The sequence below is a fragment of the Paraphaeosphaeria sporulosa genome, assembly GCF_001642045.1.
Source record: "Paraphaeosphaeria sporulosa strain AP3s5-JAC2a unplaced genomic scaffold CC84scaffold_11, whole genome shotgun sequence".
Lineage (NCBI taxonomy): Eukaryota > Fungi > Ascomycota > Dothideomycetes > Pleosporales > Didymosphaeriaceae > Paraphaeosphaeria > Paraphaeosphaeria sporulosa.
In genome coordinates, this window is record NW_017253370.1 from 201730 (window position 1) to 228081 (window position 26352).

The 26352-nt window shown below is 53.0% G+C and overlaps 8 protein-coding genes across 8 annotated transcripts; 2 read left to right on the forward strand and 6 right to left on the reverse strand.

Annotated features, from left to right (window-relative positions):
- Positions 1 to 3: 3 nt before the first annotated feature.
- On the reverse strand, positions 4 to 1377 carry CC84DRAFT_1229351 (uncharacterized protein; the record flags this gene model as incomplete). The annotated part of the gene is made up of 2 exons (XM_018183664.1): positions 4 to 1128; positions 1186 to 1377. The coding sequence occupies 2 exons, from the start codon at positions 1375 to 1377 to the stop codon at positions 4 to 6; spliced, it is 1317 nt and encodes a 438-aa protein (XP_018031192.1).
- Positions 1378 to 2547: 1170 nt separating this feature from the next.
- On the forward strand, positions 2548 to 4978 carry CC84DRAFT_1262918 (uncharacterized protein). Its single transcript, XM_018185188.1, has 4 exons — positions 2548 to 3043; positions 3116 to 3174; positions 3227 to 3606; positions 3666 to 4978. Exons 1-4 carry the CDS (start codon positions 2554 to 2556, stop codon positions 4654 to 4656), a joined length of 1920 nt encoding a protein of 639 aa, XP_018031193.1. The 5' UTR covers positions 2548 to 2553; the 3' UTR covers positions 4657 to 4978.
- Positions 4979 to 5104: 126 nt separating this feature from the next.
- On the reverse strand, positions 5105 to 6538 carry CC84DRAFT_1179944 (uncharacterized protein; the record flags this gene model as incomplete). Its single annotated transcript, XM_018180447.1, has 1 exon — positions 5105 to 6538. One exon carries the CDS (start codon positions 6536 to 6538, stop codon positions 5105 to 5107), a length of 1434 nt encoding a protein of 477 aa, XP_018031194.1.
- An 873-nt stretch (positions 6539 to 7411) lies between these two features.
- CC84DRAFT_246822 (uncharacterized protein) lies at positions 7412 to 10918 on the reverse strand. The gene is made up of 4 exons (XM_018185663.1): positions 10845 to 10918; positions 10580 to 10638; positions 8011 to 10460; positions 7412 to 7956 (listed from the first exon to the last, which is right to left on the reverse strand). Exons 2-4 carry the CDS (start codon positions 10622 to 10624, stop codon positions 7539 to 7541), a joined length of 2913 nt encoding a protein of 970 aa, XP_018031195.1. The 5' UTR covers positions 10625 to 10638; positions 10845 to 10918; the 3' UTR covers positions 7412 to 7538.
- Positions 10919 to 12293: 1375 nt separating this feature from the next.
- On the reverse strand, positions 12294 to 13084 carry CC84DRAFT_246819 (uncharacterized protein). The gene has a single exon (XM_018185662.1). It carries the CDS (start codon positions 12987 to 12989, stop codon positions 12432 to 12434), a length of 558 nt encoding a protein of 185 aa, XP_018031196.1. The 5' UTR covers positions 12990 to 13084; the 3' UTR covers positions 12294 to 12431.
- Positions 13085 to 15114: 2030 nt separating this feature from the next.
- Positions 15115 to 16389, reverse strand: CC84DRAFT_1101103 (uncharacterized protein; the record flags this gene model as incomplete). The annotated part of the gene is made up of 1 exon (XM_018174898.1): positions 15115 to 16389. The coding sequence occupies one exon, from the start codon at positions 16387 to 16389 to the stop codon at positions 15115 to 15117; it is 1275 nt and encodes a 424-aa protein (XP_018031197.1).
- A 2336-nt stretch (positions 16390 to 18725) lies between these two features.
- Positions 18726 to 20587, forward strand: CC84DRAFT_1221396 (uncharacterized protein; the record flags this gene model as incomplete). Its single annotated transcript, XM_018183271.1, has 3 exons — positions 18726 to 18927; positions 18983 to 20263; positions 20316 to 20587. 3 exons carry the CDS (start codon positions 18726 to 18728, stop codon positions 20585 to 20587), a joined length of 1755 nt encoding a protein of 584 aa, XP_018031198.1.
- Positions 20588 to 22081: 1494 nt separating this feature from the next.
- Positions 22082 to 23804, reverse strand: CC84DRAFT_1168063 (uncharacterized protein). Its single transcript, XM_018179312.1, has one exon. It carries the CDS (start codon positions 23634 to 23636, stop codon positions 22446 to 22448), a length of 1191 nt encoding a protein of 396 aa, XP_018031199.1. The 5' UTR covers positions 23637 to 23804; the 3' UTR covers positions 22082 to 22445.
- Between the last annotated feature and the right edge of the window lie 2548 nt (positions 23805 to 26352).

Genomic DNA, 26352 nt, shown 5'->3' on the forward strand with positions numbered 1-26352 from the left:
TGACTATTCTGGTAACGGCCAGCTCCCAGTCTTCCCAGCTCGGGGTGGACTCGGGAACGAACCCGGAGACACCGGTGGATTGCTCCTCAACGCCATATCAGCCAGCCCTGGGGTCGGCTTACGCTCCGGAACCCTCATACCGACCTTTAAAAGTTCTGTGTCGCTACCTGAAGGCGCATGTCTCGGCCCAGACAATGGAAGACTGGGTAGCGGAGGAGTTATAGGTCGCGTTTGTGACTCGACTGACTTCACACTCCCGGCACGAACAATAGATACCTTCTCCGCGGACTCAATGCTCCATTCAGGATCGCCCTTTTGCTCGCGTTTATCATGTGGACCAAAAAAGCTCGTGAATGCACTCGTGAGCACACTGCGACGTGGAGGAGAACCTTCATGTTGACTGCCTGTCTCGCTCCCTAGAGACTCATGAGCCTTCATCTTGCTTCGACGGTGGAATTCGTATGCGATGGCACCGACAATAACGAGTATGGCAAGCGTGATGCCGATGCCCACACCTGCTTTTTCGCCACCGCTGAAAGGCTTCAACGAGGAGGTTGGAAGGGGCGCGAGGTCCAGTGAAGGAGCCTGTGTAGCTTGAGTGGAAGCGGAGGAGTTCGCTTCTGCTAGGGCAGATTCCGGAAATGAAAGAGGAGTTGAGTTCACGTAGACGGTTTTCGAAGACGTCACTGTGAGTCGAGTGGTCGTAAGAGAAGATACCGGCCTCAATGAGGAGTGTGGCCCTGGCACGGAAAGGGACGATAGGCTTTGGACGATCTCAGAAATAGAGGGGGCCACGTAAGGTATTCCAACAAGAGTTGCTGGGCTAGATTGGAGCATTGAGAGCATGTCTACAACGCTGGAGGGCTTTCCAAAGGATCCGGTAGGTCTTGAAGACGCTGTATGGAGACCGTTCTTTGCCTCCGGCAAAGCTGTTGTCTCCACTGTAATACTTGCCGGCGCTGCTGATGTCTCCAGAGGCATGAAAAAGGTTGTAGGCGAGGACGAAATCAGAACGCCCTCTGTGTCCTTATTGTCAACTTCGCCGCTAGAGTCGTTTGTTGCAGTTTGGTCGCCACCTTGCTGCCCATCATTCCTTCCACTGCCAAAACGACCGCCATTGCGGAAGCCCTAATTGAACTGTTAGCAGCTGTTGACGAGAGGGAGGAGCACACTGCCAAATCTTACCGATTGATGCCCAAATCGTCTTCCGCCTCTGTGGCTGCCATTACCAAATCCTCCATTGCCTCCTCCAGAATTCGCATTCCCATCTGTGGAGGGCACACTGCCTCCACCACCATTGTCTTGCGCCTCGACGGCTCTCAACCCGGAAACCAGAGTCCAGCACAGCCATGCGGCACTGATATTAGAAGAAATCATCACAAATTCGTAAGGTAAATGTAGAATAGAGTTTGAAAAGCAATGTGAAGGAAAGTTCGAGATGCAGACCAGCTGCATCGCATGCGTCCTGTGGGTAGTAGATCTGAAATCTGAAATCCGGAAACATTGGTGTCGTGGTTGCAAAGTGTGGTACCCCTGCTACATTGCACGACGCCGATTGGCCGCCTGGCCATCCCCTTCCATAGAGATTATGGCTGCGTCAGGTGTATTGCGCCGCATATCTTGCGCATTATGCCAGGGCTCACAGTGATGGCGATGCGTACAGGTTTTCGAATGTCAAACAGTTCTCGGGTCGCCTTAGCTGATGTGGGGTGAGCGGAACCATGAAGGCATGACCGCGTGGTGCGGGATCCGCACAGGCTGAAGATCGTAGCCAGGCGTTTGCATTAATGGAAGCTATCGGGCTGTTGTTTTAGAAGCTCGCATTGCCGACTGTGTGGCACAAACCCGCTACCTTTTGCCGAACCATGCGTCCGTGTGATAGAGTCTTACCGATTTGAATCTTTCCCTTCCAGCGTGGACATTTTTAAAAGGGCAGGAAAGCGATCCTAGCAGCCTCCATATATTCCGCATCGCTCTGCAACCGCAATTGTGATGCAAAGACAACATTGGCGCAAGGCCATCATGTCGCGGATCGTACGCGGCTTCATGTTGGGATGGCTACCGGCTATATTTCAGCCGCATGCAGTGAACCCAACCGCGTTTTGAGCCGAAGTACGGATGATTTGCTTCGATATTTCACCATGACAGCGCACACTGAGCATCGAAAACAGTTCTGCTGATGCAATGTTGGATCTCGACGCTGTGACGCAGAAAGATCGAGCGGGACCGGTAGATAGACTTCCCTCCAGTGCTTCAGCTGCCACGCTAACCGACGGGAACGTCACACGTAATACATCGCTGAAGTAAAGAAGATTAACCCCCTCAAGCATGGGAAGAAACTCAGCCTTGGAATCAACGTAAAGTGGACTATTCAAAGTCCCAATTGCCTTTGCTGAACTAGAGTCTATTTACAGTCGCGCTTGCCCCATACGAGATAAGCGCAACGGGTGCCTAATTACACAGTGCTCCATGGTGGCCTCTTGTGGCGCAGCCTCGTCGACAATACTGGAGCTCGATCTTATCAAACTTTGACACCTACAATCCACTGTCACTATGGCAGACCATGATTTCAAATTGCGGCTCGGGATCCCGAAAGAGTTTCCGAGAACGAATCAGATTGCGTATCGAAAGCGTGCACATCTCTGGCGCGGCGCTGACCCACACATGAAAACAGCCAGATACTGTCACAACAGCGATGGACTGGACAACTGCGATTGCATGAGTGCACACTCCCAAGCCCAAGAAAATTGCGCCTTCTTTGGCCGCCCAATAGAGCCTCTAGCTTTCTACCTTCCTGCTTTCGCCTACGTGAACCAACAAAAACAATGCCCTTTTTACGGTATCCTTCCCAAAGAAATTCGCGATCTGGTGTTTGAGTATGCTTTAGGGGACAATGGTGCACCTGCGCCTAACAGCGAGAACAATTTCAGAAGGGAGCCTTGCGTCGCCTCCGATATCGCCCGAACCGACATTGCATGCGCGCTGCTCCAGACATGTAAAGCAGTCTACCTGGAGGCCTATCGTCTACCGCTACTGCTCAATGGTAGATATTTTCCCCTCATTAGCTGATCCAGAATGATTGGTTTTCCTGACTAACTAGTTTTTGAATAACTAGGCTACGTATCCTACTGCCAAAATGGGCCTTCACGCCCCGATCTCACACGTCTTGCACCTGTAAGTACTTACAACATGTACATTAATGGCTATCAAGCTAATCTATGTCCAGTGGCAATATGCTTTGATCCAACGAGTGGATTGCAGCGTGCAGCAATGCGAATTAGAGTACAGTGGCCTTCAACCTGAGCTCGACAAGTGGCACGCAACACTGAGGCATTCAGGCGCCTACGTGGCCCCTCGCTTATACAGCTACAATAACCGTTGGAAACGAACCGAAGGGGTGATACCGTCACATTGCTTTGGTCTCACAACGTTCGGTGACGATAGCGACGACTGGCGACCAGAAGATGGAGACAAAGTAACTCTACCCAATGCTTGTCCATCGCGCGATTACGATCCCGAGATTGGCCACTATTATCTACAGACCAAGGATAACTTCATCGCACGCGCAATGGTGGCTCGCCCTCTCACGCATCTTGTCATTCGAATGTAAGTGTCGGCACAACACCTACCGTTGTTGTCACTTGATGGATTGACTTTCTCAACAGGTCGCGTACCGATTGGTGGACTTGGGCGGACAAGCCGGACAGCACTGCCGCTGAAGAACAACTCGCTCTAGATCCCGCCTGCGGCCTAATAGAAAGACCACTAATAACCGACATGCTTTCATTGGCAGCACAAAGGCGTGCGGGTCAGCAGACAGCATACGATGGAACCTGGGGTGCAGCCATTGGAAAACTCCCGGACCTGAATACGTTCGAACTCATCCTCGAGACGTTTTTCGAAAAGAAAAGACAGCTTGAAACTGTAGTTGATTGCGCTAAAACTTGGAAATTCCCATTGGAAGGCACACCATACGAATTGGCATGTGATGGGAAAGTGGAGGATCTGAGGTGGACTAATGCCGACAGCGATGCAAGCTGGGAAACCACATCCGATACTGGAAGTGCAGCAATGGATATAGATGAAAACGATGATTCTGCTGACGAAAAAAGCGAGGATCACGAGACAAAACAAGAGGCTACAGATGGAGGAAGATCTACTCAGGATGACACCGATGATGGGGTGGCTGCTGGAGACCTGATGCATCTTGATGCAGAGATGCCTGATACGGACACAAACTCTCTGCCATCACATACGCATCTTGGCCAGGTCTTGCATTTGGACACCACTGTGGCTGGAGCTGAACAGTCCAGCTTCGAGCCTCAAGCAAGCGAAAACTCAGCTCCGGTTCTTGTAGAATTTTCTCCTTTGGAACTCGGATATACCGAGATTCCTCTTTCTCGTCCAAACAGTCCGACATTGCCGAGGCACGGGGACTCATGGTCTCCAGCAGCGAGTTACATTTACACGTCCCCACACTACAGCCCACAGTCCCGAACCTCCGCGCCATACAGCCCAGTATCTCCAGGATCCCTCAACTACAGCCCAACATCCCCACAATACAGTCCAATGTCGTCCCCTGGTCAAGCCTGGTACGAGAGTTGCACTGAGTTCGAAGTGAGGATCGTACGATTCAGACGGAGTAGGGTTATCTAAGATGGCGAATGGTTCAGTATCCCTGGCATGGGTTCCCAAAAGTCCTGAACTTCCATCGTACGCGCTGGAGAGCATGGTGGCTTTTTCGTTAGCACGACATCTTCGCCAACTTGGTATCCCACGTACTACGAAAAAGACTCGGAGATGGTTGTTGATGCTATTGGGGGCGGGAAACGCGGTTTTAGGCGGCTATATCGCGGGATGACAGATGAGTGGCGGAGATGAAAAAAAGAGTTTGAGCTATGGGAGCGTCGCTGCGAGTTTTGCGCTGGAGGAGATTGGGCTGCCGAATGTAGAGAGGAAAGGAGCATCTGTTTTCTGTAACGGTCTCGCGATGTCTGCGCTTGAAAATCTACAAAGTTTCTTTCTGGAAAACGTAGCAGTCCTGCGCCAAGAGCGTCATGTTGGTCATCTTCAAGGAACGGACGAAATTGGCGAATTGCTCTACTCAAATGATGACACTAGCACTCCCTCCCCCCACCAGATCCTCCATCCTCCCCACAATCCTCGCAACCTTTTTCTCCTCGTTCAAGGGACAAGCGCCCCCCTTGACCATGAACTTCTCCAACCGCGGTCCCAGCGAAGACATCGCCTCCACACTCTCTTCACTATCGCAATACCATCCCATCAGAGCGCTTCTGCCTCTCAGAAAACTGTCTATTCGCGCATCGAACAGGAACTGCGAGAATGTGGCGGAAGATAGCGAGAGGTGAGGTTGTAGGTCGGTGAGGATGGCTTCCCACGAGCCGGGCGGATCGAGGCACACGTCGCTCAGCGACAGGCTCCTCAGGGACGACGCATGCGATGCGAGAAGTGCGGTGAAATTCGAAGCCGGGGTGTCAGCGTGGTAGATGGTGAGGTGCTGAAGGCAAGGCCAGACGACGTCCTGCACTACAAGGAAGATATCTTGCAAGTTCGCCGGTGCCCGTCCGTTTCCGAGAGATCTGGCTTCGAAGTCTAACCCAAGCGACTGCAGATTTGAGAATTTTTGAAGGAATTCTCGCAGGTGACCCTGGCTGAGAGTGTGCCTGCAGTTCATGATGTTCAGGCTTGAATCCTGGGGGTTGGAGGAGGGGTCGAGCAGGGCAAAGCGGAGATTCAGGCGTGTGATCTGCGAGACGTCCACATGCTGCAAGTGCTGTGTATATTCGAGCTGGCTGAAGATTTTGTAACGAAGGGTTCGCGCTTCGACTTGCTGAGTAGACTTTTGCGCGGCGTTCAGCGCCGCGACGAGCGGGAACATGTCGGTGGAGTGCTTATATGGCACGGGTCGTGATAGTGGGTGTCTGTGTAGCATGCCTCTTTTCACCAGCTTTTCAGAATGAGGCTCGAGAACCTCCATATCCAGATATCCATCGTCGTAGTCGTACCTCTTCTTTTCGACGAGGATGGTTTTCAGCTTAGGGAAAAGCGCGACGAGGTTCGCTACGTTTCTCAAGAGGAGGGCTTGCACGTCCCGTTCTGTTGCTACCATCGCCTTGTACCGCTCATATTCCTCCCAGAAATACCGCTGTACAAGATTTTCACAGGCATCGTGATTTTGAATCTGCTTATACCATCTTGACCGTAGCTCTCCCAGCTCTTGACATCTCAAGCTGAGAATTTTGGTCTTCCAGTCGTCAAAGTCCGTAACATCCAAATTTATCGAGCTAGTATCCCAGGTGACAGTCTCAACGAGACAAGTTAGGTGATTGTAGTTTCCAACATTCGCGATACGGTCCAAGCTGGCATAGCTCGCATGAAATGTGAGATGCCTGAATAGATATTGCGCACCGATATTAGCGAGATACCGGCTTGCGCTCCGATAGCTGTGCAAATCCCCCCTCGCAAGATGCGAACAAATGATGTCGTGAATTTCGACGGGAAGGTGCGGCGTAGACATGGTGTAGATAGCCAATGGCAGCCGGCTCGTAAAATGGATCGTAAAGAACGAGATACGAAGGGTCGGCAAAAAGAAAAGGCAACGCTATCTGCGATACGAACACGATTAAATGGAGGGTCTCCAGGATGCAGATGCAAACCGCGCCATGCGGTGTGCATCTGAGAGAGCAGCCTCGCGCTTTCGGCACAAGCAGGCTCCGTCAGCAACGCGCTCTCGTCTCCTTGGTTTGTTCACTGATCGTGCGACGTCATATTTCTCAGTCAGGAAAATGTACCACATTTTTGGGTGCTGCGCCGGACTTCGTGATGCTGCCTAGCTGCGTCGGGTAACGAGGTGCCTTTCGAGCGTAGCGGTCCCAAGACCAAGGTTATGGAACGCGTCTCCGGATGAACTACGCTGGCAATATTGACGTGGTCCATATTGCATAGACGCGGAAAGATCGACGATGGAGCTGAAGCATATGCAGATGCCTAGAAGAATGCTCGTACATGTGAGTACGCATCTGCCGCAGTGGTGAGCATTTCGCTCTTCGCGCTCGCCGAGCAAAATCTATCTCCACGATGACAGGAGGCGACACAGTTGCATTACAGCTATTGGTTTTAAGTGATCATCTGCCCACAATTTTCGCAGCATGTTGAAGCAAGAGAAAGGCGGGGTAATGCGAGAGAATCGGATGCGTGTCAACCGTCTATAAGCGAAGTCCGTAGCGTGGCATGACCGTCGAAGATTCGTCTAGAGCAGCCAGGAATCTGGTACTTTAACGCGTAGCATAGTGACTTGGTCGTACTTCTCGTATGTGGTGTCTGCCGACAATCCTCGCTGTGGTCAATTTAGGCATCCTACATTGCTTCAGCATATCAAATCCAAAATCCATCTGGTGACCCAACCTCCCATCATCCCAACATCCCCGGACGAAAGGTTTGAGCAGCAAAACAACAATACTCTTGTTTACACAAATTGCATTCTCAGTCATCTATACATGCCAGACGATCACTCAAAACTATACTATACAGCGAATGGTCTGGCTTCGAAATTCAAAACGAGAGAAACCATGCAAACATAAGTTGTTCCCGCCCAGTACATGACGCCATTCTGTTCGCCCACTTTCGTTGTCGTGGGTATCAAAAACACCTTTCGCAATGCAGTGAAATGCAAGAAAAGACAACAACTCGATGAAACGCCTTAGTCGTACAAGAAGAAAGAAGGTTCGGATGCGCACGTTGCCCGCTTGAATGGGCTGTGCAAGAGAAGTTGAGAAATTAAAGATCAGCTTTTGTTGTGAACGTGGATTAAAAGTTGAGCGGCATAGTGTGCACTCCATCGAAGGACCACTACGGCGTACTGGTATAAAGACGACGTCTTTGAAACTTGCGAAGAACGTTACAGCCAATCGCCGCTGCATAGGCTTGTTCCCGAAACTACAAGTTGAGCCAGGAGTCGAGAAAATACGAGTAGTTGCGTAACTCACTCACTCAACGGAGTTGTAGGTGTCCGTAAACTTCTGGGCAAGCTCTTGCTTCGTAGTCTTGTCCTTGTGGTTGAACGCGAAGATGTAAATTTCAATACCAGCTTTACCATCCTTCATCGTGGGCTCTCTAGCGAGAACCTGAGTCATGTTGGCTCCCATGATCGAAGCCTTGAGCGCAGAAGCAGACGGGATGCGGTAGTTAACACGCACGGCACCGCTCTTCATACGCAGGCGTAAGATGACATGTTTATCTGCTTTGCTTCTCAGGATCCAAAGCCTGCCATTCGCGATCTTTTGCCACTCGGCTTTCGGGGCGCCCTCCTTGCGGACCTGTTTGTTGACAATGACTTGTTCGGCCTCGAAGAGCACGTCGTAATCGTCTTTCTCCTGCGTCGTGAGTACAGATTTATCACTCTCGACCTGATTCAAGGCTTCCTCTTCGTTCACAGCTGCACCCTCGGCAGCGCTAGCATCTGCATCTGACGCCGGGGTCGCAGCCCGAGAAGACATCGCTGATGTAGCAGCGGACGGAGCGGCAGACAGGAAAGAGAATGGTGAGTTGACAGCCTTTGGAGGTGCAGTGGTCGGCTCGGAGGATGATACCGGTGAAGGGGTTGGAGGAGTGATCTTGAACATAGAGTTGGTGCTTGAGCCAAACAAGATAGGAGCACCGGGTTTGAAGGTCTGATCGCCAGCAAAGATATTCTGCTTTGGGGGCGCGGACTGCGGTGCTGCTTTTGCAGCTGCGCTGTCGAAGTCAAACTTGAAGGCGCTCTTCGCTGCAGGTGTCTGCGATCCATTGATGTTGTAAAGCTTCGAGTTGACGGAGTTCAAGCTAGGCAGGCCAGCTTCTTCGCCCGGTGCAGTCATCGAAGGATCCCTAGTCATGCGATCGGCGAGGCTCAGGCCCTTATTGGGAGTTTCCTGCTCGGTGTCTGAGTTGGTTAAGTTGGACGTCTGAGTCGCAGGCTTCTTGCGCCTTATCGATTCTTCTAATGTTCCAGATGATTCGGAATCTGCGTTCCCAGTATTGCCCAGCTTGCGCTTCTTTGACTCTTCCTCGACGGAAGGAATAGCAACAGCCTCATCGTCGGCTTCGTCATCGCTGTCGTCCTGGTGGCGTGAAGAAGCAGCAGACAAGTGGCCGAACAGATTTGAAGACGGGGTCTGCGCACCCAGAGGTGTATCCAGCACAGAACGAGCTCCTTCGGCCGAAGGCGCCGGGCTGCCGACCCTGGATCCCAGGAAGCCTGGGGTGGATGCTCCGCTTGCAAAACCTTGTGACGCGACGATGCCGTCTGATGACGAGGCTGCATTGCTTGACGCAGCCGTGAGCTTGAAAATTGGGGCGTTTGAATTCTTGCTCGTCGTGGTGGGTGCGAACGTGAGCTTGGTGTCGTTGGCTGCAGCATCGAGAGCGGCCTGGCGCTCATTCTCTTCTTTCTTCCAGCGAGCCATGTATTGTTCCCTGGTTTCATAGTCTCCCTCAGCTTCTTCAGATGTGGTAGGGGATTCGTAGCCCTCTTCCAAGGCCTTCTTCATACGCTCTTCTAGCAGCTGTTCCTTGGTCTTTCCCCCAAACTGACCTAAAAAGCCACTGCTGCCGGAACCACCTGTTTTTGAGGAGGCACCAAAGCTTGGCTTGAATCCGGGCGCGTTGGAAGACGATGATGTGCCGAAGTTAGGCATGAAGCCAGTCGCACCAGAAGACGTCGATGTGCCGAAGTTAGGCTTGAACCCAACTTGGGATACAGAGTCTTGGTCCTCGGTTGCCTTGGCCTGAGCGGAGTCGTTGGAGCTTTGCTGCGTGGAAGCATTTGCGAAAAGATTGAATGATTTGGAAGGAGGGCTGACCTTGGGAGTGGTGCTGGGCAGCACCGGTGCGCTAGCCTTGGGTGTCGTAGGTGCCTCGCCGCTGCGGGCCTTTTTGAAAGGTGAATCGAGCTGCGCTGAGTCGTCCGTTTTTCGCTTAGTTGATAATATCGATTCCTCTCCAGTGATACCCTTCACGGCTGCTGCCTGCTTCTTGATGTCGTCGATCTTCTTCTTTAGCTTGGAGGATTCCTGGAAATGCCATCTGGACAATGCAGACCAATCGGCTCTCGCAGGTAGCTGGACGATCTTGGCGCGATAAATGTCATTTATCTGTTCAAGTAGCTGAATGTGCTCGCGTAGATCAGCGCTGTCCTTCGTCGGAACCGTCCAGCTTGAGGGGACGGCGACCTTAGGAATCTGCAGTGCAGCGGCGTCATTCGATGGCTTCTTTTCAGATGAGGCAGTGCCAGTCGATGCAGGCTTTGTTGTCGGTGCTGCAGGCTTTGCTGGTGTGAAGATGCTGTTCGTGGTTGAGTCGAATGTCGTTGCAGCAGGTTTCATTGCCGCGAAGATGCTGTTACTGGAAGAGTCGGACGTCGATGCAGCAGGTTTCAGTGGTGTAAACAAGCTGGTTTTGGTAGAGTTTGAAGCTGGCACAGAAGACGACAAGCTTGCAAACGGATTGGCAGCAGATTGCTCGGATTGAGCTGGCTGGATGTCGGAGGGCGTCTGCTTGGGACTTGGCTGAGCAGGGGTGTCGGTCTTCGCCGGCTCTTCGTGTGATGCTTCGGCTGACTGGTCATCCAATGTCGAACTTCTGTACTTGGTAAGCTTCTGCTTTCGATAAAGTTTGTCGAGATCTGGCCTGTCTATGGAGAAGGCATCAGGGGCAAGGACAAGGGGCATATGCTTCATACGCTCATTCCATCGCGCCTCTTGATATGCCGGTAGTTCCCCTTCTCATAGACCGACTTCTGGAGCGGGGACTTGAAATATGTAGTTGAAATGAGAGGAGTGACATACCCTTGAACTTTACTAGGTTGCTTCTTTGATAAAGGCGTCGCAATCGGTCCAGTTGGTTGAGCTTGTTCCTGTGGTTTTGAAAAGAAATCTGAAAGAGGTGTCGAAGGAGGAATAGGAACGCTTGGGGACTGCGCTTGGGAAACTTGACCAAAGCCTCCGAAGCTCACAGGAGCTGGAGTGCCGGAAGTAGCTTGAGTACTTGTGCCGAAGTTTCCGAACAGATTAGTCGAAGGGGCAGGGGTGGCAGCATTTGCCAACGAATTGGCAAACGAGAAGGCCGGGGTAGCAGTTGTCTCGCCCTGTGTGCTCGTGGTCGGGGCATTGAGGCCGTTCGACTGCGCTCCAAATATGAATCCTGATTTGCTTGCACCAAAGGGTGTAGAGCCACCTGTAGTCGCGGCATTGGAACCAAAAGGAGTTGAGAGTGCTTGTGAGTTGGCGTTCGATGGCGCAGGGGATCCAAAACCGCCGAACAGAGGCTGGGGTGTCGATGCGTTGTCCTGCGCCGCGGTCGTCGGTTGTGTGCTCGCGCCGAGTTGAAACGGCGTGGAGGCATCCATTAGTTTATCGAACGGATTTCCGAATGGAGAAGCAGGTGCAGCAGTGCTGGCGTTTGCGTTCGAGCTAAAGCCACCAAACATATTGCTCTGAGTGGTGGATTTCGTGCTGAAGAGCCCGCCTGAAGGTGCCGATGTCGAGGTATTGTTATTGCTGAACAAGCCGCCTGAAACAGGAGTGCTCTCGTTGTTCTGTGAAGCGCCAAAGGCTGGTGTTTGCGACGACTGCCCGAACGTGAAGCTGCTGGTGGGAGCCGGGGCGGAGGCGCCAAAGCTCGGTGCAGTGGCTCCGAAGTTCATATTGGGCTGGGTGTTGAAGGGTGACGCAGAGCCGGCGTTGCTTCCGCCGAAGCCAGAGGCTGGGGGGAAAGATGAGTTCGTCGACTGCGCGAAGGGGTTGCTCGGTGTAGACGACTGCGCTGGCGGAAAGCTGCTCGTGGAGTTGCTGCCAAACGAAAAGAGGCCAGCACCGGACGAGGTCTGCGGTTGCGACTGTCCAAACATACTTCCGCCGGGTGTGCTCTGCTGCGGCGCGAAGGGATTGGACGCGGCGCCGGCGTTAGGGTCGGGGCCAAAGTTGAAGGCATTCGCTGCGGGTGGATTGGGGTTGAACACCGCGAGGCCCTGCGCCGAAATGTTAGCTATTATGAACGCGCGTGGGCCAAACCGCTGTCGCGAGCGCGTTTTCGTCGACGCCGTGGTCGGACGCGGGTTGACGTGTAACTTACAGAGCTGGCACCGCCGGCCTTGCGTGGACCCTTCAACGTCTTGATCCTGAACGAATAGTCAGCGAACACGCGCCAGACAGAAGAAAACACATTGAGCATGTGTACTTACTTGCGCTGGGCGAGCTGCGCGGCCGTGGCCCGCCTGGGCTCGTCAGCAGGCTCGTCGGGGCGCTCCTCATCGTACTCGCGCCCCGGCTGACCGTGCTTATACGTCGAGCTTCGTTTCGCAGACATTTCGGGTGGTTGTGGTTGCGAAGTGTCCGAAGTCGAAGTCGTTGTTGTCAAAGCTGGGTCTGCCGAACTTATTGCGGGTTGCGGCTGCTGATCTGGAAGAGGACTAGCCTCCTTGGCAGGCGCGTCCAACGACAATGTCGAAGACGGCTTTCCACGTGCCTCTGCAAGGAGAGTCGCAAAGTTTTGGCGGCTGAGAGCCATGGAATTCGATGCGAATTGAAGATGCAGAGAAGGTTAAGAAAAGAGGTCATGTCGATGAGCGCGCGGTTTTTGTCATAGAAGACTCTACCTGAGCGGTTGCGTGGAGCAACGACGAGGTGAAGCAACAGAGCCGCACTGAACGGGGCAACAGCGCATAGTAACGGCAGGCACGCAAGCAGTGAACCGTCCAATTCGACAACATGCGGGAACCCAGGTAGTCTTTGGTGGCTCAGCAGCGCTAGCAGGCTACCGCGCGGCGCATGAAGTATATCACACAACCTCTGGGCTGCTTGCAGCGGACAGAGCCAACAACAGCCTTTTGGACATGGCCAGTTCTTCCCTAATTTCGTGCCCATCCACAATGAGCTCACGATAGTCTGCATATACAATCGTGGACAGTGCACTGACGCATAATCCACCCCCATGAACTATCGCAACTTAACATCTTATGGCGAATCCACTTTTTTACCCATCATTCGACACCCATGCCAACTTCGGGCCAGCACCTATCATTTTGTCTTCACAATCTTAAACCGTCTCGAACGAGTGTTCCCGTCCTTACTTTGTTCAACATCTTCTTCGTCTTCTGCCACATTGTGACCCTTCTTCGCTATACATGGTAGTGCTACTCGCGGATGGACACCTAGCCGTCACCAGGAGAGCTTGTCAAGCGCAGGAACTGTCAGATGGACCACAGGGAGGGATCGAACACATTGCGGTAAGGTATCTGGACCGTCAGAAATACCCTCGAACGAGAAGGGCGAAGGAAAACACCAACCTCAAATGTCCATCACTTGTCCTCTCTCGCCAGAAATTCGCATCTGTGGTAGCACCCAGAACGTCATGTGCTTTGTGTAGGTCTCTGCGCCGCTCCACGCGTCTAAGAATCGTTTCTCAGCCCTCCCTACTTGAGGTCATACTGTTCATGGGCGAGGAAGGTATTTAGCAGTAGTCGTCTTGTATGTAGAAGGCCAGGCCCAACTTATGACTATTTCATCAAAGCGATCTTCTCATCTGAGATATAGCACGAGGGTGCATGCACGACAATCTCCAAAATCTGCTCGAGTTGTCCTGCGAATCTCAGCATGCTGAAAGGTTAATTTGGCAGCATTCCTAACGAGCACCCATGTCACATTCGACCGAGTGCGGAGTCGCGTTTCCCGCCATGATAGGTTTCCACAAAAGCTTTTGACCAGCACAGTTCAAGGCCACAGTCGACACGTCCAGTGAAAGCCAAATACCAACGCAGATACCGTTCGAAAGGAGGCCCTGTTCGCCTTGCCGGTAGCATATACCCACGTTCGTACAATTGAAAGGTCACTTGTGGTGGCGCACTGCGTGGACGAAAAGAGATTTTTCATTCGGGGAGCTGAACTCCTCTCTAAGCTTGAAAGCATCACATGCTTTGTGGTCGCGCACGTGAAGGTCCACCTCCTCTGTCTTTAAGATGACCAGCTCACGTGGCGCCTTCTAACGAACACGCCTCCATGCTCTTCTCCACCTTCGGTGGCGATAGGCTCATCGGGCAGCCCGCTCCGTGCAAGGGGGGAATTCGACATGGTACGATGGGCTGGTAGTTGTCCATCGTAGTAGATCGAACCGCTGGGAGGGAGCGGGATGTTGGAGTCTGATCGTCCAGTCTATAGTATGTCAGTATAGCTGTAGTAAAACTGCTTGCGGCGTGGTACACCTGATAGGCACGATCCGCAATTTCACCCTTGAGCCAACAGCCAACGATATGCTACAAAAGTATAATTGCTGCACTAACAGAGCCTGAGTTCGTCGCTGTGAGCGAAGCAAGACTTTCCGCTGTTAGTAGAGAGCATCCTCGGTAGTTTGGGCATTCTGGGTTGACCCGAGAGCGACGATGTAGTCCTCGCGCTCTAGTTGCGTACAGTGCATCCGCTCGAGTCTCATCGATTGCAGTCGAAGCGACGTACGTGATCGCCACAAAGGAACATCCTCGAGAACAGTCAGGAACAATGCAAAATGGATGCGGTAAGAACACGTTTCATTCAGCTCGATGGCCCATCCAGGCCAGAGCAAGTCCCCGACTCAAAACCCATGAGCACAGCTCGATGCTAATCTATCCATCCATCACGCAGCGTCCCATACGATGAAGCGACCGCGACGCCCTTCCAAAGCCATGAAGAGCATCATGCAAAAATAAACAGTGCGGGGAGTATCCGAACCCAGAACCTGACCCAATGCGCCCAAGCAGACTGAAAGATGCAAACCCTAAAATGCCCGCGTTATATGCAGCTGGGACAATAAAAGAAAACGTAAGAAGTCGTGAATCCGAAGCCATACACCATGCTGAACGTGAAACATGAAGCGAAAGAGATGTGGGCGGGGTATATGTGTGCACAAGAAGAGATGTGGTGATACGTATGTGGGTCCAGGAGGGCGGGGTAGGGATGTGAGAGTCATATGCAGGGTGCCCCATGTCGTCAACGGTGTGCGTGGACGAAGGAGGCTGAGCGAGCTGTTCCTGCACGAGTGCAAATCCATGTGGGACGTTGCCGATCAGCAAGACCCAAAAATGACCACTCAAGGCTGCACATGCAACTTCGTGCCCATACGTAGGAAGCGCGTCTTGAACCAGATGAGAAATCTAAGCCACCGTCCCTTGGCTTGTCGGCTCTTGGTCACCTTGGGTGTTGGTGCATAGCCACTCTTCTCTGGGTCAGCCAAGGGCACAAGATTGGGCAAGGTGCTCGTGTGTGCTTCGCGGTGGTCAGAATACTGTCGGGCGCCTACGGAGGGGCGCGAGGCCCGCTCGTAGCTGGTCGCATCAGAAACGCTGCGGGAGCGCTTCTTATCATTCGACTCAGATTTGCGTCGTTCATACTCATCTCTCTTATATTGTTTCTTCGTCTCTCGCTCAACCTTCTTGTGCACATCACGGTCGTACTTGCGCTCCTTGGCTGCTTCCTTCTCTTCAAAGGCCTGCCGTGCAGCACGTATGGATGCGGCACGTGACTGTGCATCGATTGGAGAGTCTCGGCCAGGGCGGATGAAGCCAAAGGCCTTGTCGAAGGATGTGCGGGAACTGGGCGACGTGGTGTCCATGGACTTTACGGTATCGCCTCGAGATCTGGACTGCGCAATGGGCGACGTAAGTGAGACGGTAGATTGCGAGTAGCTCCCAGCCAAGAATGACGATGATCCGGTGGTGTGTATGCGCAGCGCTGGCGCAGCTTGGCCGGGTGTTGAGCTGGAGAGCGACCCAGACTTGCGCGTGGGGTCGTACGCAGCCTGGCGCATGCGGAACTCGTCGTCGGTCATGATGTTGTCCGCGGGCTCGTGGTCAGCGTTGAGCAGCGTGGACGCGGGCGTTGACTTTGAAATTGGCGGTGTATACGGCCGTGGTGATTGGCGAATGGAGGGCATAGGTCGCTGCAAACTGGAGGACGTAGAGAATTGCGACGTGTTGGAGGTGCTGCGGGCGTGATTGCGCGACTTCACCGACGCAAAATTGACGTCGCCTACCGTTCGCGTGTAACCGCCATAGTCGACGATGCCCAAGCCAGCGAGGCGCTCGTTCTCGGCGGCGGGGCGGGAGAGATCGAGGTCATCGTTGTCCTTGGAGGACAGCTTGCGCAAGTAGGGCTTGATCTTGTGGGAGTGCGACGTCGCGGCAGGCATAGGTTGTGCAATGTCGGTCCAGGGCTCCTCGTAGGTGACGGGGGTCTCGGAGCGACTAAATGTAAACTGGCCGGGGCTCAGAGGACTTGTCACGGACGAGGCGGAGTGGCCGCGGCGGTGGAGGCGGCCGTGCTTGGAGGGGCCATGGACGCCGTGGTGCGGGCGCGAACTGGACATGATGGTGGGCAGCGGGCGGCGTGGAAAGGCATTCCAGGTAGATAGGACGTGGTACACAGGCAGGCCGTATCCCACGGATCACCGAGGCGACGTTAGTAGCGTGTGCAACCGGCGGAAACACGGTCCATAAGAGAGAATCTGCGTCCACGGACTGATGGGGTCGCCGTGACGAGTCTCTGACAGCTGCAGCCGCGGGCCGGGTAGGCGGCGCCTGCTGGCGGACGATCCGGGGACGGGGCGAGCTGGGAACTGGTTGTTGTGGCAGCCAAGTGGGCTCAGCGTGCAAAACACGATGACGGCGTGCAAGGCGCTCCACTGCGGCAACCTGGAACCACGGCAGAGCGATACGTCTTATACGGGACCGCGGCAGAAAAAGGCAGCTGGAGGGGCGAGGGCGCCGGGCGTGTATCTGGAACGCGATAAGCCGGCGAGGCCTGAGATATATGAGAAGAAGCGGTCACGGAGTCTGGCGGGCTGACAGTGAAGCTGCGAGCCTCGGCGCGCGACTATGCATCCTGCGAGGGCTAATGCGACTGCTAATGCTGCCTTCCAGCAGAGCGTCGCCCAGTCTAGCCCAAAGCCCGTGGCGAGCACGCAGCCATTCCACCAGATGCCGGCGCGTCCGCTCCCACTTCTCCACGCCAGCCCGCGGCGCCGCAAGCGTATCGAGCGCCACAGACACCGCTTGAGAGGCCAGCCTAAGCCGCGCTGCGGCTCTCATCAGCTTGCTGCCCGCTTCGCTTCGACGCCCATCTTCCATACGAGCTGCCCGCTCTGGCTGCAGTGCCCGCGTCGCACGTAGACTCCTCCGCCGCTTCTTCCGACACTCCGCTTCCCGTAGTGCCCGGCTGGCTCTGATGCGACACGGTGCCATGTCTTTGCTCAGCAGCGTCTTGCTGACTTGCACGCAGCGCTGCTAGCCCGCGCGCGTGTCAGGGTAGCTTCCATATTCCATGCGCACGGCGGCATCTTTTGGCCGCGCGCTTCTCGCTGTGGTTGGCTGATATGCCCTGCTCCTCTCCACGAAACAGGTGCCGGGGTCCTCTCTTCATGCCAGCATCCCGCGCTGATCGCCAGCATGCACAGAGCCAAGCTGCGAACTTGGAACGTCCCCGCATCGAGACTGAACGACATCATGCTATCGTCGTTCACGTCGATGACCACGAGAGCGCTGATCATAAAATGCACAGTATTACAGGGTGGTCATTTCTGAAGGCGGTTCCGACCATTCGACGGATAGACCCGCGTGGAATGACTTGGCTGAGCGTCAAATTGGCGGAAAATCTAGTGCTGGACCGAGATCTGGACAGTGCAAAATATCCCAAAGCGCAGCACTTGTGAAAGGCACGGGGCAAGAAGCGGTCCACCTTGTGAGCGGTTCAGACGGAATATGAAAATGACTGTGATTTTGATGTTTGCACTACTTCCAGAGCACATCGCCACGTACTGCGGCAGAGTTCATGCACGACGGAATCGGTACGACATGCAATGGTCACACCATGGCAGTCAAATGCTTGCGGACCGCTCGATAAATTCGTATACTATGCCAATAACGGTATTGTTCCCCTGCTCGAGTTTGGAGGTATGTCGTCGCTTTGGTGTGACAGTGGCATAAGTCGGTCAAGAGTACGAGACCATACTGATGGCCATGGACTGTGTGCAGAGAGTTCGCTGGTGCCGCTCATTCCAGCAAGGAGGTGACTCGTGTGTCGGGGCGTTAAGGGCGAACAGCGACTCATGATTCACCATGAGCTAAAGTACACGTTTGTATCAGCAGTTCTACCCATCTTCGAGCATATAACACGTCCAGAGGAAGAGTAAAAGATGAGACAAACTCAGTCTCATCCATAGTATGCTTGCGTCTGTGATCAGATTCCTGTCGCCTTGAACACCTGGAGTCCCCATCACTGGGCCGTACCCAACGCTGCCCGATGGTCCGACCGGCTGAAAAAGCATTTTTGTTCCCAAAGTCACTCCAGCCTTCATTCAAAACACTCTTCTCCTGAAAGTTTAGAACCAGCATGTCTTCGATTGCGCTATAGTGGAGCATACTGGCGACTACATGAACCTATTCCTGTTCGAGGCATGTCACATGACTCCGCGTGCGTCCGAACGCCCTCTATCCGAAAATCGACCGAGCTTAATGCATCTTCAACAGTCAGAGCTGTCACGAAGCTCCCCCGCATCTCGACCAACCTCGGGCAGCCGAACCATGACCTGATCCCACGCTCCCTAGACACGCTGCAATGTCTCTAAGAAACCTCTCCGGAGCGGCGACAGCGCTGCGCAGTACGCGGCCGCGATGTGCGAACGCAGCAACACTTTCACAAACCGCCATGGCGCGGAGAAGAGACGGATGGGCGGTGCAGAGGCGGTGGAAGAGCGACGATGGAGAGAAGAAGCAGCCAGAAGTGCCGTTCAATCTACAGCTATTTGAGAGTGTGACGGCCCGTGTGCAAAAGGCCAAAGAGGAGGAGATACGACACGCGCAGCTGCATCAGCGTACCGCGCGCGGGCGATTTTTCGCTACATTGTTCGGTAAATATTCGACGATGAATTGACCTGTAGGATACATCATTAATTATATGTGCAGCCATCGTCGTCACCAGCAGCATCGGCTATTGGTTCGGCCAGGCCTCCATGCCCAAAGCTGATTCGACTGCCTCGACCGCTTCCCTTGCGGTCGTGAACGCGCCGAAGCACAACATCTCAGAAGCAAACATGGAAGCTGCATGGACCGACTTTCGCGACATTGTTGGCAAGGAGAACATCTCGTTGGAAAAGTCGGAACTGGAGTCGCATTCTGGATCCTCATGGTCTTCGCACCCTGCCGAGCCGGGAGACGTCCCGTTCTGTGTCGTGAAACCCGGCAGCACGCAAGAGGTCAGCGCAATTATGAAGGTGTGCCACGAGAGGAAGATTCCGGTCACGCCGTACAGTGGGGGAACCAGCCTGGAGGGCCACTTTGCGGCAACAAAAGGCGGCATCTGCATCGACTTCTCGCGTATGGACAAGATTCTCAAGCTGCACAAGGATGATTTAGATGTGGTAGTCCAACCAGCCGTTGGATGGGAGCTGCTTAACGAAGAATTGGCAAAGGACAACCTATTTTTTCCTCCGGACCCAGGTCCAGGCGCAATGATTGGGGGCATGGTGGGCACGGGTTGCTCAGGCACGAACGCATACCGCTATGGCACAATGAAAGACTGGGTGCTCTCTCTCACGGTTGTCCTCGCGGACGGCACAGTCATCAAGACTAGGCAGAGACCACGGAAGTCGTCCGCGGGATACGACCTCACTCGCATGTTTATCGGTTCTGAGGGCACTTTGGGCCTCGTCACCGAGGCTACCCTCAAAGTCACCGTCAAGCCACAACACACTAGTGTAGCAGTCTGTGCCTTCCCGACCGTCCGACACGCCGCCGACTGCGTCTTCAAGGTCGTCGGTGCCGGTGTACCTATCGCTGCCATCGAGATCCTGGACGACGTACAGATGCAATGCATCAACGATGCGGGCCAAACCAACAAGACGTGGAAGAACGCACCAACTCTCTTCTTCAAGTTCGCCGGCACGCCCAGCAGTGTCAAGGAGCAGGTCAACCAGGTGCAGAGCTTAGCCAAGAAGACAGGCAGCGTGAGCTTCGAGTTTGCAAAGAGCGAGCAAGAAAAGATCGATTTGTGGCAGGCACGCAAAGAAGCGCTCTGGAGCGTTATGGCCAAGGGTGAGGGAAGCGATGACTTGGGTGTATGGACGACAGATGTTGCCGTTCCGCTTTCAAAATTGCCGCAGATTATTGAAGAGGCGAAAGACCAGATCTCAAAGAGTGGTTTGCTAGGTAGCATCGTCGGCCACGTCGGTGATGGAAACTTCCACTGTAAGTTCCCCGTCCCTTCTTCGCTCCTGTTCGCCTACTGACATGTGCACAGCAATCATCCTATACAACAAGAAAACAGAATACGAGAAGACCAAACATCTCGTGCACGACATGGTCAAGCGCGCCATCGAGCTCGAGGGAACCGCAACTGGCGAGCATGGGGTTGGCCTCGTCAAGAGAGATTACCTGGAGCACGAGCTGGGGACAGACACAGTCGATGCGATGAGGCAGCTCAAGCGGGCGTTCGATCCTTTGTGCATCCTGAATTGCGATAAGGTGGTACGAGCGAGTGCACCAAAGCCGGGCGAGGTAGCGCAGTGGTAGATATGGTAGGTGTGTAGGATATGAAGGTTGTACATACGATATCCATTGGTTTTGGCTGAAGTCTAGAATACGCTCCCGTGTGTATCTGTTCTATTGACAGAAATCAATTACATGATGCAACCTCAGAGACAAAATCCGCTCACCACTATGTAAAAAGCTCAGCAACGTGCACCAAAACACCATTTCTCACGGTTACCTCTACGACCCTGATCTAAAACGGAGCCATGCACCGCGTAACCACAAAATTTGGTGAGCGCTTCGAACTCTAGACAAAGGAAATAGCGCTTACATTACGCAGACTTCCATCACCGCAAACAATCCTTTCGCATATTCTGTGGCTCCACCAACAGCATGAGGCCAATGCACAAAGACCACACCGTCGATATCAGTGCGCTTTCCAACATCTCAGGCGTCGACAGGGGGATAGGACAGTGGCTATCGAACTAAATGTCCCCAAAGACAAATTGGTCCAGTTACACTTGCTTATGGATTGATTCCACCTGTTGTCACGGAGTTCCCCGGCATCACTGTAGGCGGTAGATACGCTGAATCTGCTGTGGAGAGCAGCTCATTCAGGTGTGGTTATTTCAATGAGAGCGTCAGGTCGGTTGAAATGGTTCCGAGGAATGGAGAATCATGTTTTTCTCTTTAATCCGACTCGTGGATGTTTGAACTCTGGAAATCATCAATTGACTGCATTGCAGTGAGTGACTGGACTTGTGTTGTGCCTGAACATGCATCTTACTTGGCTGTTCACTGAACCTCTTGCTGGCGTTGCCCGACTCAGAGTTACCACCGCTTCCGACTCTGAGAACGCCGGCGTACTCCACGGAGCCTCGGGTGCTCTTGGAAGTCTTGGGATTAAGACCAGACCTGAGCTGAGCCTGATACAAGCAGAGCGCTTTATCAGGCGAGTCTGCCATGCCGGAACACTCACGACAATATCCTCTCTCTCGAAGAAGCTACAAGTAACTCCAGCATCGATTATGTGGACACTATCTTTTTTTCGAAGACTCATGGAGTCCTGATGAAGGAGTAGCTAGTCGATGAACCCCCTCCATTGAACCATCCACAAATCTTTAGTGGACCATGGGACATCAAGAAGTTTGAAAAGACTAGTGCATGCATGATTGAACCTGCTAACTGTTTCGGAGCAGCTTCGGCCAAAAACAAGAAGCGAAATGTCGGCTGCCAGCTGGCATATAACCGAACACACAAGCTTTTATACAGATACCAAATCATGCATTGAAATACTCCTATCCCGGGTTGAAACTCATCATATTATGGTTGATAGCGACTTCATCTTGATCTGCATGATCTCTATATGCTACTAATGGTATATTAAGAGGGTTCATGGCCAGATTCGGCCTCTTACTCCTTACTGAACCCGACACGAGAGCGACTACCTAGGTACACCCAAGCACAGAGCGATGCTTAGAACAGGAGACCGGAAAGTCGACATAAAACATTTACGTTACAGAAACCGAATGTTCAGCGAGTCATGAGGTATTGTACGCGATGCTCAAATCATCGTGTCACATCGCTTAAGCGCGGCGTCATGGTCGGCGTTGACGTCGGTGTGAGGAGCAGTACCGGAGTCATATTTAGGTTACCCCGACGAACCTAATACTTTAGAGCTTGAGTATATTTCAAGGTGCTTTCCACGGTACCAAATCTTAGTATCATCGCTACAATCTGGTTCACAAGTTTGGTTTCGACGTGGACGATGTTTGCTTCTGGCATGGGCTAGCAGGCAAAAGGCGAAGACTCCAGTTGTAGCTGAATGTGTAGAAAACCTCGAGCATCTTCTACAGACACATGATAGCCTAGCCGTATAGGAAACCAACCGCTACAGCTTCTAAATCGGTCTATACATCCACTGACTGGGGTGGAAGAACACCTCGAAGTCCACACCCCCAAACACTCCCACTGCAGGAAACAAATCGCACTCGCCCCTCAGACCCATCGTGCCCCCTTCGCTCCTCTCATCCAGCTCGTCATTTCCGTCCCACGCCTTCTCTCGCTGTCCATTTCGGGTGAAGAACACATCAATGTCCATGACCTTTCCCATCTGACTCTGCTCATATGAAGGCGGCTCCCTCGGCAGCGCAAACGTCATACCGATTCCAACAGTCTCGCCAGGCTGAAACGCAGTTGTGAAGTCTACACCCCCAAACGTATCATTGACGTACTTGCGCCCGTCATCACCGTGGACGCCGAGACTGCCACGTTGCCAGCCTGGGAGACGGAAGGTGGGGTAAGGTGGTGCGATGAAGCCAATTGCGATGCCCGCGTCTGCTTCGGACAGTGAGTACCCGCCCGAGCCGATGCCAAGAACCTTGAGCTCAAAGTAGACGGTTTTTGGGCGGTGCGTGTTGAGCGGGGAGTCCCAGAACACGGAGTACATGGGCAGGTTGGTAAGGAGAGCCGAGTCGCGGCATCGCGCTTGGGTGTGACATTTCCAGTGTCCGGCTTGCTGCATGGGGAAAACATTGCCAGTGAATGTTGGGGGCGTGAGAAGCGCGAGCTGGCCATTCTGAATAGCCCCGTGTGTGGGAGGTGTGAGATTTTGGGGTGGCCAAAGGGGGTTCGCTATGCACCACTCGTATGCAAGCCCGCCATCTTCCTCCGTAGCATTGGCTGTGGGCGACGTATCATATCCGATCGATGGAGGGGGAGGGAGTAGCGCTGTATCTGGAATCACCGTCCAGTCGTGATATGGTGGAGGCTCCCAGCTAGGTGGGGGTTGCTGGGGCATGTCTTTCGAGGGCGGCGGACCCGGAGGCGGTTCGTATCCTGAACTTGAGCTTGCGCCTGCATAACCCGGAGGTGCTCCTGGAGGTGGTTGGAATTTCTCATTGGGAGTAATGTTGTGACTGCCGCTTTGATTCTGCCATGGTGGCGGTGCAGTGTAGTTGTTGGGATGAAAGGGATTGTTCGATTGCAGGTTTGATTGCTGGTGCGAGGCGTCCTGTGGTTGCTTCTCCTGCTTCTGATGTGACTCATTATGATCATCGCCCTTGAGCTTGTCTTTGAACTTTTTGAACATGATGGCGCAGACCGATGAATGCGAGGTTGTCGAATGTAACGATTGCGCTTGGGATGTCAGGAGGTGACGTGACTAATATTGTAGCTTGTCAGCGACGGAAGTCGGCTCTTTGGAGGAATTTTGAGTAGTCTTTGTGCACGCTTCACTATGTGTGTCGAAAGAGCGGGCAATGTTTAGATGATCGAACTGTCTGCAAAGTACAGGGTTGTGGCCGTGCTGCGCCCCACCACGTGCCGTCACTTGAAAGTGCGTCATTGGTCACTTGGCGCTATGCCCGCATTTCCACAACACTGCCTACTCGCACATGCAAAGCTGCTTGAGAATGCAGCATAATAGCTCCCAAGGGCTTGCTCTTTCAGTTATAGTCTCCACTGTATTCCACCGCAATCTGAACCTTAATATTTCATGGGACTTTCCTGAGGACGCATATGGAGTCATTTGCTGGATGTATCGGCTTTCTTCCCTACACAGCGTTCACAGGCCTGGATGACAGCGCCTCGCCAATAATTGAACTTCTTCTACTATCTTGCCATCTATCAATAACTGAAAGCTAAATTCAACGGCGGGTATCACCTCATGCTCATGAAAATGCGAGGAAAGTACAGACCAATGCCACAAGACTCAACATAACATCTTCTGGACTTAAGTCTTCACACCCACTCTTAGTTTCCATATTCCCGTGTTCACCACCATTGCAGCCGCTCCCATCTGAATCCTTTCTGCTTTGCACGTTCGTAAAGGAATCCTTTGCCGCCCGTGGAATTGCTCACGCAGCCGTTATCCTCCCGAATTGTCGCCTCGACCAATGGCCAAACCTTCGAAGGGTCCTGGACGCTCTGCGGTATAAAGAGTTGATAATCGGCGGCCTGGTACTGGAAAATTAAGAGCAAGATCATCTACGCCCTCCTGGTACGCATTTCTCAGATTGAATTGACGTTTGCAAAACCAAGATAGTACGGAAGGCTATTCTTGTTCGGGACGGCGGCAGTTCCGACATCGATTTGGCTCTGAATCAAGACACTCATGTCTGCGATAATCGCTTCAGACGCTGTTTCCACTTTGTGGGCCATCGCGCAAACGAGTAGGACTGCGCGCCCCGGACACCGCCCATGACTTAGATCGGCTCAAGGCGAGGCCGTCCACCAAAGGCTGCAGCTCGGACAACTCGAACAATCGTCATGTGTTTGACGAATGTGGTGCACGTTGAAGCGCAAGCTTCGTCCATACGTGCTCGAGTAGGTGTCCAACAAGACGACAATTTCCATGAGTTTTCTGATTGTTGAGACCAATTAATCCGCGAAGTGGTATCTCGTAAAAATGTGGACAAATGAGACTTTCGTCTCATCGCACAAAAGATGTCTCAAGGAAATTTTCACATGTACGTGGTCATACTACATTGCCTGATAATGAAATGGAAATCCATTATGCTGTGAACACCTATGCTAACTTCCACCATAAGTTCATAAACGTATAACAGAATGGGCTGATACATGATGAGGCGCGCGTCTATCATATATTCGTGTAATTCAGATCAGCCATTGTGTGCCGTATTCCTGTCAAACTTCAAGTCCAAGATTTTCGAAGCGCTTACTCCAAGGTTTCTTTGTAGCTGTGGAAGTCAAGACTCGACCAAAGGCGTGCTAGATCGTTGCATTTAGAAAAATTACATTTGCTTCGAGCCTGGTCAGGTCCATGTTCAGTTGCAAGTGTTTCTCCAACAAACGTTCCTTGCCGACCCATGCTGAACGCGTTCCGGTGAACGGTTAGGGTCCACTTTCGGAAACATCGGGTCATCCCTCTGGCAAACACGGTGACCTGAAGTCCTTTCTATTTTTTCCACTATAATATGAAGACGCAATACTCGTGAAGGCTTCGAGCTAGCTCAATCATAGGAGGATAATTCCGCGGTGTGTTGGTGCTCATACGGTCCTACAGAGCTTTGCTCTTTCCGCAGCGCATATTGCGGCAAACCGTTAGAAAATTGTGTAGAGTATTCATTCATGTCGGTCCTTGAGGGGTTATTCAGGGATGAGAAGGAGGACATAACCGCGGAGCACTGGACACGTCTTCGTCACGTGACGTACAGCTGGGCTGCACCGAAGACTTCCCGGAGGAGATCCGGAAAATCTCCCCAGCACAGTGCGCCTACATGGCAGCGACAACTCCCATCTTAAATGAAAACCCCGGCAGCATCTGCGTTGCCGCTCGTTTATTCACACTCATCCGCGACTATCTTTTAGTGTTATAACAACGCTGCAATAAGCGTCCAAATTTAGCCTCCATATATTACTTCATTCGTTGATCTTGTTTTTGCGCCCTAGTGGAGAAATGCGCGGAGATCCATTGGTAAACAGCAGACCCCGCTAGCCTAGTCTACAATGTGAGCATAGCGTGAGCTTGCCACTTCCAGCTTATGCGACGTCGACTCGGTTGTCGCTGTTATATTGGTCAGGGTATACGAGGACACTGATACGGCCACCCGACGCTCCGTAAACAGACAATCATCTGGGCCAGAATATTGGCCAAGGGTAGGGCAGCCTGTGGGTTTGTGAAACAAGCTTCAGCTCATGACGCAGGCACAGTAGTTATGCGGCGATCATGGCGAGCCTGTGTAGGTAGCATTCCCAAGTATAAAGGACGCGCTGGGGAGCTGGAAGGAAAGCAAACTCAGCTGACACTTTCGCTTTCGCTTTCTACGCAACCACACTCGTTCAAG